This window comes from Salvelinus fontinalis, chromosome 27 (assembly GCF_029448725.1).
Source record: "Salvelinus fontinalis isolate EN_2023a chromosome 27, ASM2944872v1, whole genome shotgun sequence".
Lineage (NCBI taxonomy): Eukaryota > Metazoa > Chordata > Actinopteri > Salmoniformes > Salmonidae > Salvelinus > Salvelinus fontinalis.
Genome location: NC_074691.1, coordinates 21379155 through 21399051, shown reverse-complemented (window position 1 = coordinate 21399051; position 19897 = coordinate 21379155). Strand labels below are relative to the sequence as shown.

General features: G+C 42.2%; 1 protein-coding gene and 1 long non-coding RNA gene across 3 annotated transcripts in view; one reads left to right on the top strand and one right to left on the bottom strand.

Moving 5' to 3' along the window:
* The window catches only part of LOC129825288 (uncharacterized), a 16253-nt gene extending 15045 nt beyond the window's left edge, over positions 1 to 1208 (bottom strand). For both annotated transcript variants that reach the window (XR_008754842.1, XR_008754844.1), the window contains exon 1: positions 974 to 1208. This is a non-coding gene — a long non-coding RNA (uncharacterized LOC129825288). The remainder of the gene's footprint in view (positions 1 to 973) is intronic.
* epm2a (EPM2A glucan phosphatase, laforin) lies at positions 207 to 19897 on the top strand. Its single transcript, XM_055885270.1, has 4 exons — positions 207 to 739; positions 12628 to 12802; positions 18251 to 18495; positions 18676 to 19897. The coding sequence occupies exons 1-4, from the start codon at positions 493 to 495 to the stop codon at positions 18957 to 18959; spliced, it is 951 nt and encodes a 316-aa protein (XP_055741245.1). The 5' UTR covers positions 207 to 492; the 3' UTR covers positions 18960 to 19897.

Genomic DNA, 19897 nt, shown 5'->3' with positions numbered 1-19897 from the left:
CATATACGGGGGTGTAAAACAGCAGTGTTTTTTTGTTTACTCTGAAAGTACGATATGAAACGTTGATTTGAACCTTCTGACCAACTAGTGTGTCAAGCGGCGCCCCACTGTCTGATTCATATCTCGTGATTTCTGATAATAGTTATCGATTATATCGACTGATTGGTTCTGTATGCGGTGCATGCACCTTTACATGACACAGCGCACCAAGGAAAATTGTCCTCACCCAGCCACTGTAGGTAGTCCCAGCTGTTTTTTTTCCAACCTAGGTTTATTTTTAGGGCAAATGAATATGATAGTCTGCCCAAAATTCAACGCAGTGGTAATGTCAAGTAAAGATAGCCTACACGTTGGAAACTATTGTACGCAATGGCATTGCTGTGCAGACTTTATCGCAAAGGGAGTAGCGCCGCGATTTAGCCTAGTAATTTACCAGTAGGCTACTAAACCGCGACAATATTGTATCTCGTAGTGACCTTTTAGTTTAGGGGGATGTTATACAGGTTCGGCGTCATTCTCACTCCGGAGTGCCCGGACGTAGAGGTGTTTGTGTTAGGGTCCCGTCCGGAGATGGGTCACTGGGACCCAAACAATGCGGTTCTGATGAAACGGACGCAGGTGGTTTTGTCCATGCGCGAACCTTGCCTCTGGATCGCCGACGTGCATCTGGCAGAACCGTGCCAAGAGAGCCTGTGGTTGAAGTTCATCAAACGAGTGGGGGGCAATTTCATCTGGGAAGGTATTATAAAATTAATAGTTAAAATTTAGTCAGTGATTGGGTTTATAGCCAACAACTGTTTTTGATAATCGAATTACTTAGTTCAGCATTGAGCATGGCCTACAGTAGCCTATTTCAATCTGTTTCCATGCCATTTACCTAGACCGAGGTAAATTTTGTTTTATACTGGATATTTGCTGAATATTCGGTTCTCTCTCGTCAATAGCTATTGAACTAAGCTAGAGGGTAGCATACCTGCGGATATCATTGTAGCTCAGTCGGCTGCGAGACGATGTAGGGATGAAAATATTTTAGTTGTCCCTCAGATTATTTGGAAACTGTTGATTTTCTGCTTTGTATGCGTCAGCCTAAACCATTGTATTAAAAGTACATATTTGTTGCATAATTCACACACAATCAGAATTCGCTGCTTCAACTTCAGTATCCTCTTTCCTCCAAATGGAGTTTTCCTTACATCCACCAACAGCAGTTAGGGACCGTCAACATAGTGACAAATCAAATTTGTCAAATTTCAATAGGTCTTTAACCATTACTCCTAAAACTTTCTAAACTGGTTCTAGCTAACCCGATGGCATAGACACACATTACCGATGGCATAGACACACATTGCACACAATTTTTTGTCGATTTACATCTCACACAATTTTTTATTATTTCCATTTTTGAATTTCAATACCTCATTGGTCATATGACCTAATGACTTCAAACAAGGTTCAAAATGTCCACTGACTGCCCTTCTATATTGCACGCCCTTTAGTTTGTCAATTTTCAACTCACAAGATTTTACATAAATTTTTCAAAATGTAAAATTTCAATAGCTCCTTGGTCATGTCAATTACACACCTAAGAAGCATGCAGTGGATATACAGCCATATTGCATAACCTCTAGTCATGTATCTTCTATATTGTTGTACATTAATATTAGTTTGACAATTAGGGGGTTCAGTCCAGTGTTGTGTTTACCCTTTTCTTTAATATTTATCTATAATAATTGGTAGTTCTAAGTACTTATTTTCCCTGTTTTTTTTCCCCACCGTATTTAACAGGGCTACACAATAGGAGAGAAACAGATAATATCTCCTTTCGTCGTTAATATCAACCATAAAGGAAAAGGGCAAAGTACTAGTGTCATGTTATTAATTGTCCAAAGCAGGGATGGAGAGTGAGCTAGTGAGGTAGGCTGCAGTGGGTTTCCTGGTCAATACATATACTGAACATGTAACCACAGTAATGGTGGCCAGTAAATAAATGATTAAAAATGTAATATTGACAAATTAAACAGAAATTGTAGATTTTGTCTTGAATTAGCCATCCATTGTGTTATATCATAAATTGTCTTACATGTCGTCACTGTTGTCAAAAGATTATAAACATGTTAAATAAAGTTACTAACCCAGTCAGTCTTTGGGCCACATCCAGGTTCTTTATCAGTGGCACACCTGAAGCAGTTGTTGGCTCTGTTAAACTCTGAAATCATAGGCATGAACTGAACATATGGCTGTCCCACACAACTACATAAAAATAAAGAATTTACATTTACTTTGAATTAAATGTCATTACATACCAGACATTTTTAGTATATCCTCAGCCATTTCTTTTCGTAGTTGCTCCATGTGTTTTTGAAGGTTCCATATCAATTTGGGAGGAGTTTTTGACCTAATTGTCACATAACAGCTAACCCATTCATTATTGAAAAGATAACTATCAAACCTGCATTACAAAGTCCCTGCAGCTGAAGGTGTGTTATTTCCCCTCCTTTCCACTTTATGTCCACCCAGTCGTCTTTTCCATGGCAGGATCTTCTCATTTTGAAGTATTATTTTTTTTTAATGTAAACATAATGGAATTCTGATTAGTTATAGGCAAATGAATACACAGGCCAAATTTGTATGCTGTTTTCCTTATCACTATAATCTAGTAGTAATTTAGTAGTAGAGGTAATTTCCTTTATGCCCCATTCTACACACAGCCTAAATTATAGGCACTGACCCATTTACAGGACAATAATAAAAGTAGCATATAGGATCCAACCCTATCACAGAGTGAATAAATGTAGAGCGTTTGTAGACTTTAAGAAAAAAATATGAAGTGACAGTTTCATCAGTACTTGCTTAAAGAAAGTCACATCACAAAGATCACAGATGACAGTGCCCACCAAATCTATGACAACAGAGAATGAATTGTAAGCACCAAAGTGTTTGTCAAAATAATATCTGAAAATGTCAGTTGTTGAACATAACACTTCTATTTGCAATAGCAATTTATGATATATGCAGTTGAGGAATATTCCATGTACCAACACTACATGTAGGATGGACATAAGACATTCCCACATATAGTATTTTTTTATTTCACCTTTATTTAACCAGGTAAGCCAGGTGAGAACAAGTTCTCATTTACAACTGCGACCTGCCCAAGATAAAGCCAAGAGGTGGTACGCAAACAACAACAGAGTTACACATTGAATAAACAAACGTACAGTCAATAACACAATAGAAAAGTCTATATACAGTGTGTGCAAATGAAGTGAGATTAGGGAGGGGATCCAATAAATAGGCCATAGTTGCGAAATAATTACAATTTTGCAAATAAACACTTGAGTGATAGATGTGCAGAAGATGAATGTGCAAGTAGAGATACTGGGGTGCAAAATAAATAACAATATGGGGATGAGGTAGTTGGATGGGCTATTAACAGATGGGCTATGTACAGGTGCGAGTATCTGTAAGCTGCTCTGATAGCTGATGCTTAAAGATAGTGAGGGAGATATGAGTCTCCAGCTTCAGTGATTTTTGCAATTCGTTTCAGTCATTGGAGAACAGAGAACTGGAAGGAAAGGCGGCCAAAAGAGGAATTGGCTTTGGGGGTGACCAGTGAAATATACATGCTGGAGCGTGTGCTACGGGTGGGTGCTGCTATGGTGACCAGTGAGCTGAGATAAGGCGGGGCTTTACCTAGCAAGGACATATAGATGACCTGGAGCCAGTGGGTTTGGCGACGAATATGAAGTGAGGGCCAGCCAACGAGAGCATGCAGGTCGCAGTGGTGGGTAGTATATGGGGCTTTGGTGACGAAACGGATGGCACTGTGATAGGCTGCATTCAATTTGCTGAGTAGAGTGTTGGAGGCTATTTTGTAAATGACATCGCCGAAGTCGAGGATCAGTTTTATGAGGGTATGTTTGGCAGCATGAGTGAAGGATGCTTTGTTGCGAAATAAAAAGCAGATTCTCTATTTCATTTTGGATTGGAGATGCTTAATATGAGTCTGGAAGGAGAGTTTACAGTCTAACCAGACACCTAGCTATTTGTAGTTGTCCACATATTCTAAGTCAGAACCATCCAGAGTAGTGATGCTAGTCGGGCGGGCAGGTGCGGGCAGCGATCAGTTGAAGAGCATGCATTTACTTTTACTTGCATTTAAGAGCAGTTGGAGGCCACGAAAGGAGAGATGTATGGCATTGTAGCTCATCTGGAGGTTAGTTAACATAGTGTCCAAAGACGGGCCAGAAGTATACAGAATGGTGTCATCTGCGTAGAGGTGGATCAGAGAATCACCAGTCGCAAGAGCGATATCATTGATGTATACAGAGAAAAGAGTCGGCCTGAGAATTGAACCCTGTGGCACCCCCATAGACTGCCAGAGGTCCGGACAACAGGCCCTCCGATTTGACACACTGAACTCTATCTGAGAAGTAGTTGGTGAACCAGGCGAGGCAGTCATTTGAGAAACCAAGGTTGTTGAGTCTGCCGATAAGAATGCGGTGATTGACAGAGTCGAAAGCCTTGGCCAGGTCGATGAATACGGCTCCACAGTATTGTCTTTTGTCGATGGTGATTATAATATTGTTTAGGACCTTGAGCGTGGCTGAGGTGCACCCATGACCAGCTCGGAAACCAGATTGCATAACAGAGAAGGTACGGTGGGATTCGAAATGGTCGGTGATCTGTTTGTTAACTTGTCTTTCGAAGACCTTAGAAAGGCAGAGTAGGATAGATATAGGTCTGTAACAGTTTGGGTCTAGAATGTCTCCCCCTTTGAAAAGGGGCAGACACTCCGCGGCAGCTTTCCAATCTTTGGGGATCTCAGACGATACGAAAGAGGTTGAACAGGCTAGTAATAGGGGTTGTAACAATTGCGACGGATAATTTTAGAAAGAGAGAGTACAGATGTCTAGACCAGCTGATTTGTAGGGGTCCAGATTTTGCAGCTCTTTCAGAACATCAGCTATCTGGATTTGGGTGAAGGAGAAATGGGGAGGCTTGGCAAGTTGCTGTGGGGGGTGCAGAGCTGTTGACCGGGTAGGGGTGGCCAGGTGGAAAGCAAGGCCAGCCGTAGAAAAATGCTTATTGAAATTCTCGATAATCGTAGATTTATCGTTGGTGACAGTGTTTCCTAGTCTCAGTGCAGTGGTCAACTGGGAGGTGGTGCTCTTATTCTCCATGGAATTTACAGTGTCCCAGAACTTTTTGGAGTTTGTGCTACAGGATGCAAATTTCTGTTTGAAAAAGCTAGCCTTTGCTTTCCTAACTGCCTGTGTATTTTGGTTCCTAACTTCCCTGAAAAGTTGCATAGCGCGGGGGCTATTCGATGCTAATGCAGTAAGGCACAGGATGTTTTTGAGCTGGTCGAGGGCAGTCAGGTCTGGAGGGAACCAAGGGCTATATCTGTTCCTGGTTCTAAATTTTTTTGAAAGGGGCATGATTATTTAAGATTGTGAGGAAAGCACTTTTAAAGAATAACCAGGCATCCTCTACTGACGGAATGAGGTCGATATCTTTCCAGGATACCCGGGCCAGGTTGATTAGAAAGGCCTGCTCGCTGAAGTGTTTTAGGGAGCGTTTGACTGTGATGAGTGGTGGTCGTTTGACCGCGGACCCATTACGGATGCAGGCAATGAGGCAGTGGTTGCTGAGATTCTGGTTGACGACAGCAGAGGTGTATTTAGAGGACAGGTTGGTCAGGATGATATCTAAGAGGGTGCCCGAGTTTACGGATTTGGGGTTGTACCTGGTAGGTTCCATGATAATTTGGGTGAGATTGAGGGCATCTAGCTTAGATTGTATGACGATCGGGGTGTTAAGCATATCCCAGTTTAGGTCACCTAACAGTACAAACTCTGAAGATAAATGGGGGGCAAGTAATTCACTAATGGTGTCCAGGGCGCAGCTGGGGGCTGAGGGGGGTCTATAACAAGCGGCAACAGTGAGAGACTTATTTCTGGAAAGGTGGATTTTTAAAAGTAGAAGCTCGAACTGTTTGGGCACAGACCTGGATAGTATGACAGAACTCTGCAGGCTGTCTCTGCAGTAGATTGCAACTCCACTCCTTTGGCAGTTCTGTCTCGGGGGAAAATGTATACACATACAGAGGCATTTTTCAGCTATGATTTTACCACTTAGAATCCAGAATGGATATGACAATGGGACCAGCACAGTAATACACCCTTACAAAAATCTACTTTTTGATCTTCTTGACCACTTATCTGGTAAACTGCTACAGTGTGTCAAGAAAAGAGCCCCAATTAGGGGTTAGTGTACTCCAGTAAAAAAGGGCTGGTTTAGATTAAAAACTATTGCCCTGTGTCCCCGTTCATAGGGGCATGAGAGACTAGTCAGTGGTAGAATTGAGTTGACACTTTATTGGCCCAAACACCCATAGACCCACAAGGTTGAGGTTACTCATGGACAGTAATTATTATTATTATTATTTTTTTGCATTGATGCATTGTGTCTTCTAACTGTCCAAGAATAGGATCAGAAGTGTTAGGAAATATTTGTTCCCATAAATACAAAGGAGGATGTCTCTCCTCATACCTCTGGCACTTTAGTCAGACTGCCAGACTGTGCACAACAGAGCCAATCAGGAGAGAATACATACAGGTCAAGGGGTGTGTCTGTGCCTTTTGGATTACTCTCTCTTTACAGAGAACCACTGTGGTTCAAGTCAAGAGCTACCCTTCCCTTTTCAGTCTGCTCTGCACATCTGAAAGTGACATCTGAAAGTGACAGAGCCAGCAACCAAGATAGTTTTTCACAGTATGTCCTAAAAAATGATTACACTTATGAATGTATGTAAAAGGTATTAGATCCAGTACAATGGAATAACTAAGACCTGAATTTGAATGCAGCGTCTTAAGATTCCTCCTCTTTCTATTTCAACCAAAAACACTTGGCCTGGTGGTTCATGCAGATACTGGGGAAGCAATATAGAAATGTATTGATCCGTTAAATGATTTTACTATTAAATGACCCATATCACAACCCTCATACCTCTTCACAAAAATGTACATAAATCAATTTTGGAAAAAGGATTTTACTCACAAAAGACGTAGGAATTAATTTTTCCAGTTAGAAATAGTAGGCCATGCATCAAATAACTATTTTCATCAGAAAAACTAACCCTCAAATGCACTATTGCATTTTGTAAGTTGTCTGCAGGTGGCTTGTTGTGAATGCACTCAAATATCAAGTCATTATCAGGTTCTGTAAACTGCGTTCTAATACTCAACGTAGAAGGATTTGTCTTAATGTACAGTATATGAAAGTGATGCTATGAAAAGCATTCTTTCACCTTATCAAGCTCACTCTGACTGACAAACCACTGCCTATTACTGTGATTAAAAAGAGCATATGAAACAGTGTTTTTCATGAGGCCTACCTGTGCGCCTTCCTTTAAACACCTCTGTTCGAACACCTCTCCTGTCCTTGATCCATACCACATATAGCCATTTGCGGATCTTTTCAGTGTCCATGTGAAAGATAGTTATTGCGAGGCTGGAACGTTTGTTAACTTTAAAAAAAAAAAAGTTTAATACCCATGTAAAATGAAGGCCTGCAAGCTTACAGATTTAAGTCTAATAGCATGAGATGAAAGTAGACAAACATCAGAGTGTGCGATATGAAGGTATAGTCAGTGGACATTCTGAACCTTGTTTGAGGTAGGTCACATGACCAAGGAGCTATTGAAATTTTACATTTTGAAAAATACATATAAAATCTTGTGAGATGAAAATGGACAAACTAAAGTGTGTGCAATATAGAAGGGTAGTCAGTGGACATTCTGAACCTTGTTTGAAGTCATTAGGTCACATGACCAAGGAGCTATTGACCTTTTGAAAATTGTATGTAAGTGTGACATGAAAATGGACAAACTAAAGGGTATGCAATGTATAGGCCCACTCAGTGGACATTCTGAACCTTGTTTGAAGTTACTAGGTCACATGACCAAGGAGCTATTGAAATTTGAATGTAAAACAAGTTTGTACTTTCATCTAGGAATACAAAATGCTGCTCACATTTCCACGTGTTTATTAGCTTTGGAAAGCGAATGAATGTCCAAATCATGAAAATAAGACCTGTGCAATGTTGTGCGCAATTATTCTAACATCATGACACTTATTTGGAGACTGTGGTTTGAAAACGTGAATATCCTTTGAATATCCAACTTGAAACTGTCTTTACCTCAGTTCCGAATTGGGGGTGCGAGTTCAAGTGTGTCTATGTGTGGTCTCATTGAAATAGAGTAGGGCAGGCAATCACGTGGCAATTAACTGAAATATGAAATTAACTACAATATGTAAATACATATTGATAATAGAAAGAAGTGGTGGGCGCTCAACCAACGTGAGTTGAAGTGCAATCAAAAAGGAAATGGTACAATGCTTTTTAATTTTCAATAACTATTGATTACCTATTTGTCTCTGCCTGCAAATTGTCCACCTAAAAGGTAGGCTATATCCTATATGCAAAACATAGCAAGTGTCGCTGTCGTCATTCTTGCTGCTTCTTGTTCAGTAGCCATACCTGCCAGATCAGGTGTGCATGTGGTCTCAATGAAATAGAGTAGGCTATAGCCTATACATGGTTGCAGATGCAAGGGGCAGTTGTCTTTCCAAGAAAATGTACTCCCTAAATATGACTAGGCTATAGTTTACTACATTGCCTAAAAATAAATATTGATCACCCATATTTCTCTGTCTGAAATTTGTCCCACTACTAAAAGGTAGGCTATAAAAATAGCTCAAGAGAGTGCAAGTCTATCCAACTCTGCTCTCTTCAAACTACATCTAGTATATTGGCTGATATAGCCCAGTAATGCAAACAACCTAATATACAGCACATTCCGAGAGTATTCAGACCCCTTGATTTGCTCCACATTTTTTTATTTTACAGCCTTATTCTAAAATTGATTAAATTGATGAGGGAAAAAACTATCTATACACAATACCCTATAATGACAAAGCAAAAATAGTTTTTTTGAAATGTTTGCAAATGTACTAAACATAGAAAACGTATATCACATTTACATAAATATTCAGACCCTTTACTCAGTACTTTGTTGAAGCACCTTTGGCAGCAATTACAGCCTTGTGTCTTGGGTATGACGCTACAAGCTTGGCACAACCGGATAGGGGAGTTTCTCACATTTGTTGCTGCAGATCCTCTAAAGCTCTGCCAGGTTGGATGGGGAGCGTTGCTCCACAGCTATTTTCAGGTTTCTCCAGAGATATTTCATCGGGTTCAAGTCCGGGCTCTGGCTGGGCCAGTCAAGGACATTCAGAGACTTGTCCCGAAGCCACTCATGCGTTGTCTTGGCTGTGTGCTTAGGGTTGTTGTCCTGTTGGTGAACTTGTCCTGAAGGTGAACTTTCTCCCCAGTCTGAGGTTCTGAGCGCTCTGGAGCAAGTTTTAATCGAGGATCTCTCTGTACTTTGCTCCGTTCATCCTTCCCTCAATCCTGACTAGTCTCCCAGTCCCTGCCACTGAAGAACATCCCCAAAGCATAATGCTGCTAGCACCGTGCTTCACCATAGGGATGGTGCCAGGTTTCCTCCCGATGCGACGCTTGGCATTCAGGCCAAAGAGTTCAATCTTGGTTTCATCAGACCAGAGAATCTTGTTTCTCATGGTCTGAGAGTGCTTTAGGTGCCTTTTGCAAACTCCAAGCGGGCTGTCATGTGCCTTTTACTGAGGAGCGGCTTCCATCTGGCCACTCTACCATAAAGGCCTGATTGGTGGAGTGCTGCAGAGATGGCTTTCCTCCTTGAAGGTTTTCCCATCTCCACAGAAGAACTCTGGAGCTCTGTCAGACTGACCATCGGGTACTTTGTCACCTCCCTGACCAAGGCCCTTCTCTCCCGATTGCTCAGTTTGGCCGGGCGGTCAGCTCTAAGAAGAGTCTTGATAGTTCCAAACTTTTTTCATTTAAAAATGACAGAGACCACTGTGTTCTTGGGGACCTAAATGCAGGAGACATTTTTTGGTGCCCTTTCCCAGATCTGTGCCTCAACACGATCCTGTCTCGAAGCTCTACGGACAATTCCTTCGACCTCATGGCAGCACAGACCCCTAAACCAAGCCTGCAATGACTATGAAGATGGCATATTCTGAAACAGGAGTGGATGCAGAACAATCCACACGGAAAAATATATAATAGTAATAACAATAATGATAATATTTTGGATTTCAATCTTCAATATCTGTTACATAAAGTGTGCCAGGACTATGACAATTATATATTCTGAATCAGGGAAGGTTGGAGAAAAATCCAAGGCTTTTCTTGTTGTTTAAATTTCGATATATACAGTATATATATATAGTTGCTTGTTTATTACAACAGAAAAAAATCTCCATCCTTCCCTGATTCAGAATAATTTTCATAGTCATGGCATGCTTTGTGTAAGACCTATTGAAGATTGAAATCAAAATCAGTACCATTCAATTTACAGTACCATTCAAAAGTTTGGACACACCCACTCATTCAAGGTTTTTTTTTTATTTGGCACTATTTTCTACATTGTAGAATAATAGTGAAGATATCAAAACTATGAAATAACACATATGGAATCATGTAGTAACCAAAAAAGTGTTAAACAAATCTAAATATATTTTATATTTGAGATTCTTCAAAGTATCCACCCTTTGCCTTGATGACAGCTTTGCACACTCTTGGCATTTTCTCAACCAGCTTCACCTGGAATGCTTTGCTTGAGATGTGTCTGTTACTTGAACTCTGTGAAGCATTTATTTGGGCTGCAATCTGAGGTGCAGTTAACTCTAATGATCCTTGTGCAGCAGAGGTAACTCTGGGACTTCCTTTCCTGTGGCGGTCCTCATGAGAGCCAGTTTCATCATAGCGCTTGATGGTATTTGCGACTGCACTTGAAGAAACTTTCAAAGTTCTTGAAATTTTCCGGATTGACTGATCTTCATGTCTTAAAGTAATAATGGACTTAACTTATTTTAGCAGTTCTTGCGATGTGGTTTTTAACCAAATAGGGCTACCTTCTGTATACCACCCCTACCTCACAACACAACTGATTGGCTCAAACGCATTAAGAAAGAAAGAAATTCCACAAATTAACTTTTAACAAGGCACACCTGTTAATTGAAATGCATTCCAGGTGACTACCTCATGAAGCTGGTTGAGAGAATTCCAAAAGTGTGGGATGAGTGAAGGAAAAGCAGCCAAGTGCTCAGCATATGTGGGAACTCCTTCAAGAATGTTGGAAAAGCATTCCAGGTGAAGCTGTTTGAGATAATGCCAAGAGTGTGCAAAGCTGTCAAGGCAAAGGGTGCCTACTTTGCAGAATTTGTTTAACACTTTTTTGGTTACTACATTATTCCATGTGTGTTATTTCATAATGTTGATGTCTTCACTAATATTCTACAATATAGAAAATAGTAAAAATAAAGAAAAACCCTTGAATGAGTAGGTGTGTCCAAACATTTGATTGGTACCTTTTATATATACTCTTTATAATATATCATGTTTTTTTAGTTCTGGATTCTCCATCCACCCGATTCAGAATATACCATCTTCATAGTCATGGCATGATTGGTTAAATAGCTATTTTCGAGAGAACCAAATATCCAATGTAATTCTTTTTTACCAAGGTATTGCCTAGATGACTACAAGTTCAGTATGAATTATTCTGCCTCTCTTTCATCTGTAATAAGCCATTCAACCACTTGATGGTGGCAAAGGCACATCTTTGAATTGCACAGGCTCAGGGGTTTGGCACTTTTTGACAGAAAGGGCGGCGCACGGTGATTATAGCATGCTTGTCCCATTACTACATTAATGAATACCAGGACGGAAGGAACGTCTTACAATGGCCCACCAAATTGCAATATCTCGTCCATCATTCCCTGCAATCTCATTCATCTGCTGTATCTCCTTTAAATAAATATGTTTTGGGGAGGTATTTTGAAGTTTTGTTGAAAGATAGATTAGAATATGAGATGGATGAGAGGGACAGTTCAGAAAGTGAGTGGGGGATCTAACCGTTGCAGCACTACCAGTAGATCAGCCCCCGGCACCTGCTATATCTTCTTGATAAAGATACACATGTGAATGGTTTCCATGAAGCCTAGCTCGAAGTCCTCTAGGCCTATTTGCAAATGATTGGATTAACAGTGAATAGGACTAATAACTTCATGAATAACTTTTTTTATAAGCTTACTTGAAGGGCTATTACAGTACCTACCAGCACACATCACCTTAAAGTGAGAAGAGAATTTCCACCGCCTAAAATCTGTCTTCGTGATACAAGCCTGTTTTTGTATAGAGGTCTATTCTATGAGAGTGTCGAATTACATTAGGTTTATTTGATCGAATAGAAGTTTCGTAATGTTAAGCTGTTACAAATGTACTAATATAAGTGGATGCACGTGGTATTCTGGCAACTTTGAGAAAAACAACTTAGACTTTGTTCACACAGGTATCTGACCTCTCATTGGCTAAAATGGTCCCACCTGATCTCGACCTGCCTTCAATCATTAAGGACATGTATTTCCATTGTTAGAGCGGTCACTGGCTATCTTGTCAATATAATAGATCATCTTTGCCTTTAATACAAACATGCTTTATTTGCTTTATTCCCAGGCAACGGTTCCCACCACGACAGATGTTGTGTGTACGACCAGAGCAACCTGGTGGACGGGGTGTACTGCCACCCTATTGGCCACTGGATCGAGGAGACAGGTCATACGGACGAGATGAAGCACACGACTGACTTCTACTTTGGTGTGGCCGGCCAGCAGGCCATGCATTTCAACAGGTAACATAATACCTGACCCCATTGTCTTCCCACAGGTGGCATGACTCCTTTGCAACGCTCATGAGTGTTTGAGGTTGTCTGTAGCCATCCCACGTGCGAGAGAGTTGGCTATTTGCATTATTCAAATAATCAGTTTCCTCCTTCTTTTCTTTGAGGCATCAGTGGATAGCTGTGCCTCCAAGCAAACACTAGAGACAGACTTGTATCCTAGTGAGTTTAACTACAGCACCCCTTCCCCCAGTAATGAAATGAGATGATTGTTGTAAGTTATTGTTTGCCTGTCTTTTGTGATGTGAAAACTGGTGTGTACATAATTTGATAATGCTGTAAAAGTTAATGAGTTCCCCTGAGGGGGTGTGTTTCCCTGGTAAGTGGGAAGGCTTTTTTAATGGAGCTCTCTTCCACATTCTGCCAATTTAAGTTGCCCCTTTCAAAGCAAAAGAGCTTCTTTCAATAAGATGTAGATTTTATTTTGTCTTGGTATTATTTTGTCTTGGAATAATTTATGACTATTAACTTAATGTTCCCCAAAATGTGCTCCCTGTAACTTCAGTGCAGTAACTGCCAAAATAAAGGAAACACGTTGTAAATGAGTTATACAAACTATATTGAAAGCAGGTGCTTCCACACACGTGTGGTTCCTGAGTTAATTAAGCAATTAATATCCCCTCATGCTTAGGGACATGTATAAAAATGCCCAGTTGCCCATTATTTTAGCTACCATGGCTAGAAGAAGAGATCTCTGTGACTTTGAGAGGAGTCTCAAAGGATCATAGGGGGTTTAAAGGGTGTGTGTGTCTCAGTCACCAGATCTCAGCCCTATTGAACACTTATGGGAGATTCTGGAGCGGTGCTTGAGACAGCGTTTTCCACCACCATCAACAAAACACCAAATTATGGAATTTCTTGTTGAAGAATGGTGTTGCATCCCTTCAATAGAGTTCAAGACACTTGTAGAATCTATGCCAAGGCGCACTGAAGCTATTCTGGCAGCTTATGGTGCCCCAACACCCTATTAAGTACCCCAAGGCTCAATCCTAGGCCCCACACTCTTCTCAATTTACATCAACAACATAGCTCAGGCAGTAGGAATCTCTCTCATCCATTTATATGCAGATGATAGTCTTATACTCAGCTGGCTCCTCCCCAGATTTTGTGTTAAACTCTCTACAACAAATCTTTCTTAGTGTCCAACAAGCTTTCTCTACCCTTAACCTTGTTCTGAACACCTCCAAAACAAAGGTCATGTGGTTTGGTAAGAAGAAGGCCCCTCTCCCCACAGGTGTGATTACTACCTCTGAGGGTTTAGAGCTCAAGTTAGTCACCTCATACAAGTACTTGGGAGTATGGCTAGACAGTACACTGTCCTTCTCTCAGCACATATCAAAGCTGCAGGCTAAAGTTAAATCTAGACTTGGTTTCCTCTATCGTAATTGCTCCTCTTTCACCCCAGCTGCCAAACTAACCCTGATTCAGATGACCATCCTACTCATGCTAGATAATGGAGATCAGCAGGTAAGAGTGCTCTCGAGCGGCTAGATGTTCTTTACCACTCGGCCATAAGATTTTCCACCAATGCTCCTTATAGGACATATTACTGCACTCTATACTCCTCATCTCTGTATAGATGGTCATCTCTGTATACCCGTCGCAAGACTCACTGGTTAATGCTTATTTATAAAACCCTCTTAGGCCTCACTCCCCCCTATCTGAGATATCTACTGCAGTTCTCATCCTCCACATACAACACCCGTTCCGCCAGTCACATTCTGTTGAAGCTCCCCAAAGCGCACACATCCCTGGGTCGCTCCTCTTTTCAGTTCGCTGCAGCTAGCTACTGGAACGAGCTGCAACAAACACTCAAACTGAACAGTTTTATCTCAATCTCTTCATTCAAAGACTCAATCATGGACACTAACTGAGAGTTGTGGCTGCTTTGTGTGATGTATTGTCTCTACCTTCTTGCCCTTTGTGCTGTTGTCTGTGTACAATAATGTTTCTACCATGTTTTGTACTGGTACCATGTTGTTTTGCTACCGTGTTGTTGTCATGTTGTGTTGCTACCATGCTGTGTTGTCATGTGTTGCTGCCTTGCTATGTTGTTGTCTTAGGTCTCTCTTTATGTAGTGTTGTGTTGTCTCTCTTGTTGTGATGTGTGTTTTGTCCTATATTTATATGTTATTTATTTTTTATTTTTAATCCCAGCCCCTGTCCCCGCAGGAGGTCTTTTGCCTTTTGGTAGGCCGTCATTATAAATAAGAATTTGTTCTTAACTGACTTACCTAGTTAAATAATGGTTAAAATAAAAAAAATAAGACACTTTGTTGATGTTTCCTTTATTTTGTCAGTTACCTGTATTTATCCTGAGGTGAATGGCTCCTCCCACCACATCCTCATGTCATGAGTGTGATGCTTCACCCTCTTCAATCTCCAAGCAGCGACAGCCAGCCATGATTACTCTCCTCCTTCCTTTTTAAGCTTTGCTCTCTCACACACCATTTTAATTACTATGGGAACTGGGTTTTGTAAGGCACTCAGCAATTAATTCAGTGGGACAACGCATTCAAGGGCTCTTCAGAAGTTAAACCATTAGTGGTTGTATCGCATCAACCCCATGACCTTCTCTTTTCACTTGTTGGAGAGATGGGGAGGTCAATATTTAGTTATGTCCTCTGGGCACCTCATAGATAGCTCATTTCGTTAACGATAGCTCGCCAAATCCATTAGAGTAACGAAAGATTAAAAGTGTTAAAGACCTTAAATAGATTGTTGTAAAGAGGAGGGCAAAGCCTAGGGGAGGTCACTGATAATAATCCTTTCCAATGTGACAGCCAGACTGTCACCATCATTTATTTTCTTATTTCTGTTCCCTCCTTCTCTTCACAAACTGTGAGAGAGATGGCGAGTCATTTCATTTGGCTGTGTCATAACAATTCAGTGGCACGTTGGACTAAATTAAGTAATTTACTAACAGCAGATTGAGAGGTTGTATTCAGTGTAGTCATCCAATGTTCTGATTGGAAATAGAGTTGAGCAGTACATTTTTGTGCTGGATGTGTGATTCTTTGACTTTGATAATTATGGGTGAAAGGGAAAGGGGGGATACCTAGTCAGTTGTCCAACTGAATGTATTCGACTGAAATGTGTCTTCTGCATTTAACCCAACCCCTCTGAATACGGGCAATAGGAAAAAGTGGGGTGAAATAAATGGCAAAGACCCATTACAGTAGCAAATACGCACGCACACATTTGCCCTCTTTGCTCAGGTAACACACACACCCTGCGCTGAGCTGCAGGACACAGCAGAAATTAGCCTGGTCCCCCTGAAGCTCTGGACACACACCTTGCATGAAAATGAGAGAGAGGGTGGCCACTGGCTAGGTCCAGCTGGTTTTAATTTGTAATTTGTGGCCCATGACCTTACAAGATTTTGTCAAGGACCTCTGTGCTGCAGGAGGCAAATTAGCTTTTTAAATGAGAATTCCAGGCTGGTATCAGTGTAGTCACTGGTATCATGTACACCTCATTCTCTAATACATGTATCCTTGTTTATCTGAAAGAGAGGTTCATGCACTTTACAGGAGCATTGTCTGCTATGCATTGATCAGAGGTGACTCCCAATGACTTTACTGTTGTCTTGCTAATGACATTCAAACATGTTTGTACAGTTGGGCTTTTTCAATAGTTTAGATATGTTTGTTTCTGTTGTAATCTTCTGTTTACTGCCATGCCACGGCTGGCCAAGTTTACCCAGTGGGAAAGAAGATGATCTCACACCAGCCCACACCTTCATCTGTACCAAATGGGCCAGTTAAGCCTTTAAACCATGTTTTAAAGCTGATTCACAGTGAGGAGAACACGAAAACCTACTGTAGATGCTACTAAATACAAAACTACACACTTGGGATTTTTGAGAGAAGTTTACACTGTACCCTTGTGTTGAATCAATATGCCCATTTCTATGAGAGATGTGAATCACTCAATTCCACTGGATTTTAGCAGAACTGAATAGTGTTTCCGGATGTAGAGAGAGGCTTTCTTAGAAAAACAACCAGCTCTAAATCTAATGTGGAGGCAGAAGTTCCTGAATAATCTCCATTGAGCCTTTAATCAAATCAGCAGCATCTGTCTTTGAGTGCCACAGCCCTGGTTTTCCATTAAAACCCAGAGGTCTGTGGGCACCAGCCACCAGCTGCTGGCTCAACTAGAGCCATCCCTGTGATGTCATCAGAGACGAAAGAGGAAGCGAGACACCTCACTCTGTTTATTTCTGGTTCAATAAAAGTCAATGAACTAAGTAGACCAGACCAGCTGCTATTGCATTGGTGTCTATGGGAGGCACACCCAGTTAAGTAGACCAGAACTGACTTTTTCTTTCAATGGTTAACGGCCTGTGTGAACTATCTTCATTTATCCACCATCTTTGGTGTCACTCGAGAACATCACTCTGTGAAGCTGTCCATGCTTTTATGTGTCACCCCTTCCACTGACTGTTGATTTTAAGCATGCTAATGAGCTCTAAATGGAGTCTGGCTGAGAGTGACAGGGCAGAAAATGAAGGGAGGAGGTCAGGGGACAAAAACAGCTGGGGAAAATGACAGGAGAGGGACAGAGCGATGAGATGAAGGACAGAGATCGCTTGTCCGAGAAGTGGGGAATTTTTTTATCTTTTGTGTGGAGAAAGAAATTTGATGAGCGAAAACAGCTTTAGATCACTTGCCTGTGGTCTGTCTGGGAGAGTTTCTAAAAAATACCACCGCTCTCCCCAGGAATCAGACTAGTGCCTTTTAGCTCTCTCTCACCCCCTGGGCATATTACCTTCCACATTCCAACCCCTCAACCCTCTGCGCTTCTCTTACCTCCCCATACTACACTCCCTCAACCCCATCAACCCCACTCCCTCAACCACATCAACCCAACTCCATCAACCCCATTCCATCTACTCCATCAACCTCACCCCCTCAACCGCACTCCCTCAATCACATCAACCCCACTCCCTAACCCCACTTCCTCAACCTCATCAACCCCACTCCCTCAACCCCACTCCCTCAACCACATCAACCCCATCAACCCAACTCCCTCAACTCCATCAACCCCACTCCTTCAACCCATCAACCCCACTCCCTCAACCCCACTCCCTCAATCCCATCAACCCCACTCCCTCAACCCCATCAACCCAACTCCCTGAACTCCATCAACCCCACTCCATCAACCCCACTCCCTCAACCACACTCCCTCAACCACATCAACCCCACTCCCTAACCCCACTCCCTCAACCTCATCAACCCCACTCCCTCAACCACATCAACTCAATCAACCCCACTCCCTCAACTCCTGTGCCCCTATCTGCTACCAGGGTCCTTCACCGGGTATGGCTGAGCATCAAGCCAACTCTGTCACCCCCTCTTTGTCTCCCTCACCCCACTGTTCCCTCTGCTCGTTTTCCAGAGTCCTGCCCCGGGTGTTTCTGGGTAGCTGCCCTCGCCAGGTGGAGCATGTGACCCTCAAGCTGAAGGAAGAGCTGGGTGTTACCGCAGTGATGAACTTTCAGACGGAGGGGGATATGGTCAACAACTCGTCCGGCTGCCGCCGCGACCCCGGGCAAGAAATGACCCCAGAGACCATGATGCACCTGTACAGGGACTGTGGCCTGGCGTACGTGTGGATCCCAACACCAGACATGAGCACTGAAGGTGAGGAAGGAGAGGGGGGTCTGGGGTATGTTCAGGACTGCAACTGTGTCTCTCCAGGAGTGAAGTAGACAGTCATGAAGCCCTCATTTATGGATCCTTGTATGGATCTGGGAAATGTCCAGGATTAGTATAGAATAGTCAGAAAGCCCTCCTCTGACATATGTATGTCGCCCTCTGCAGGCCGGACTAGGGTGCTTCCCCAGGCTGTCTTCCTGCTGCACGGTCTCCTGGAGAACGGTCACACGGTCTACGTTCACTGTAACGCTGGCGTTGGGCGCTCCACCGCAGCCGTGTGCGGTCTTCTTATGTACGTCCTGGGCTGGAGCAAGAGGAAGGTGCAGTACTTTGTCACAGCCAGGAGGGCGGCGGTGTACATCGACGAGGAGGCACTGGTAAATGCCCAGGAGGACTTTATGCAGAAGTTTGGACGCCTGCGCACCTCTGTTTGCTACCCGCAAACATGAGGGTAGAGCCCCCTGTGGTGTGGAGTGTTGCTGCCTAGCTGTGCATGGCTGTCTGCCAGTCTGCCATAGAGACAGTGGAGAAAATATGTTTAGTTGAAGTACTGCATTAATCATCTGTACACCCGGCATGATTTGTGCGGAAGATGCCAGAAGGTGAAATAACTTAAGTGAATATCAACCTCTGCACTGATTTGATCCAATGCAAATTACCAGTTTAGTTGAGTGGCTGTCATAAACTGGCCAATGACGAGGAACCCGGAGGGAATTCTACTAGCTGCTGCCAACAGGTTCAGAAAGCTATTAATACTTGTGATGTGTTTGTTTTGTAGCTTTGCGGTTGTTTTTCATTTATTTATTGAAGGTATTATTTCTAATTGTGTCGTGAAAAGGCAGTTGAGTCCAGAACATTGTCTGTAGATTTCTGTTGTTGTCTGCTGGGGTTTTATAAGGACCTTTTGTTCAACCCTTGTTTTTATTAATCAATGAACAGAGCTGACATTTCAAAAAGGCACCTTGAAGCTGTTGTGGTGACTGCAGAGCTGCTAATGGAATACTTATGACTGACTGAGGCTTGTAGCTCCTGCAGGATCCAGCCTGAGTTGCGGATCCAGACAACAGTAAATATAAACTGGGTCAGGCACAAAGTCGGTGGCAAGGTGAGAATTTCACTGTCATGAGGGTGAGTTTAGGAAAGAAGAGAAATATAAACTGCTCCTCTTTTGCTCTCAGCCTATCTTCTCTCTACATTATACTCCTCAGTAAGAAGGGATTACTGCTGTGTCACCTCCGCTACCTTCTGAGAGAAATTGTGTCTTTTCATAGTCAATGGTGGCTCCCTGCAAATACAAATGATGGTTGCTTTTGTTATGTATAAGCCTTAATGCTGCTGCAAATAGGAAAATGTAATTTCCTGCAAAATAAAAATAAATAAAAAGCCA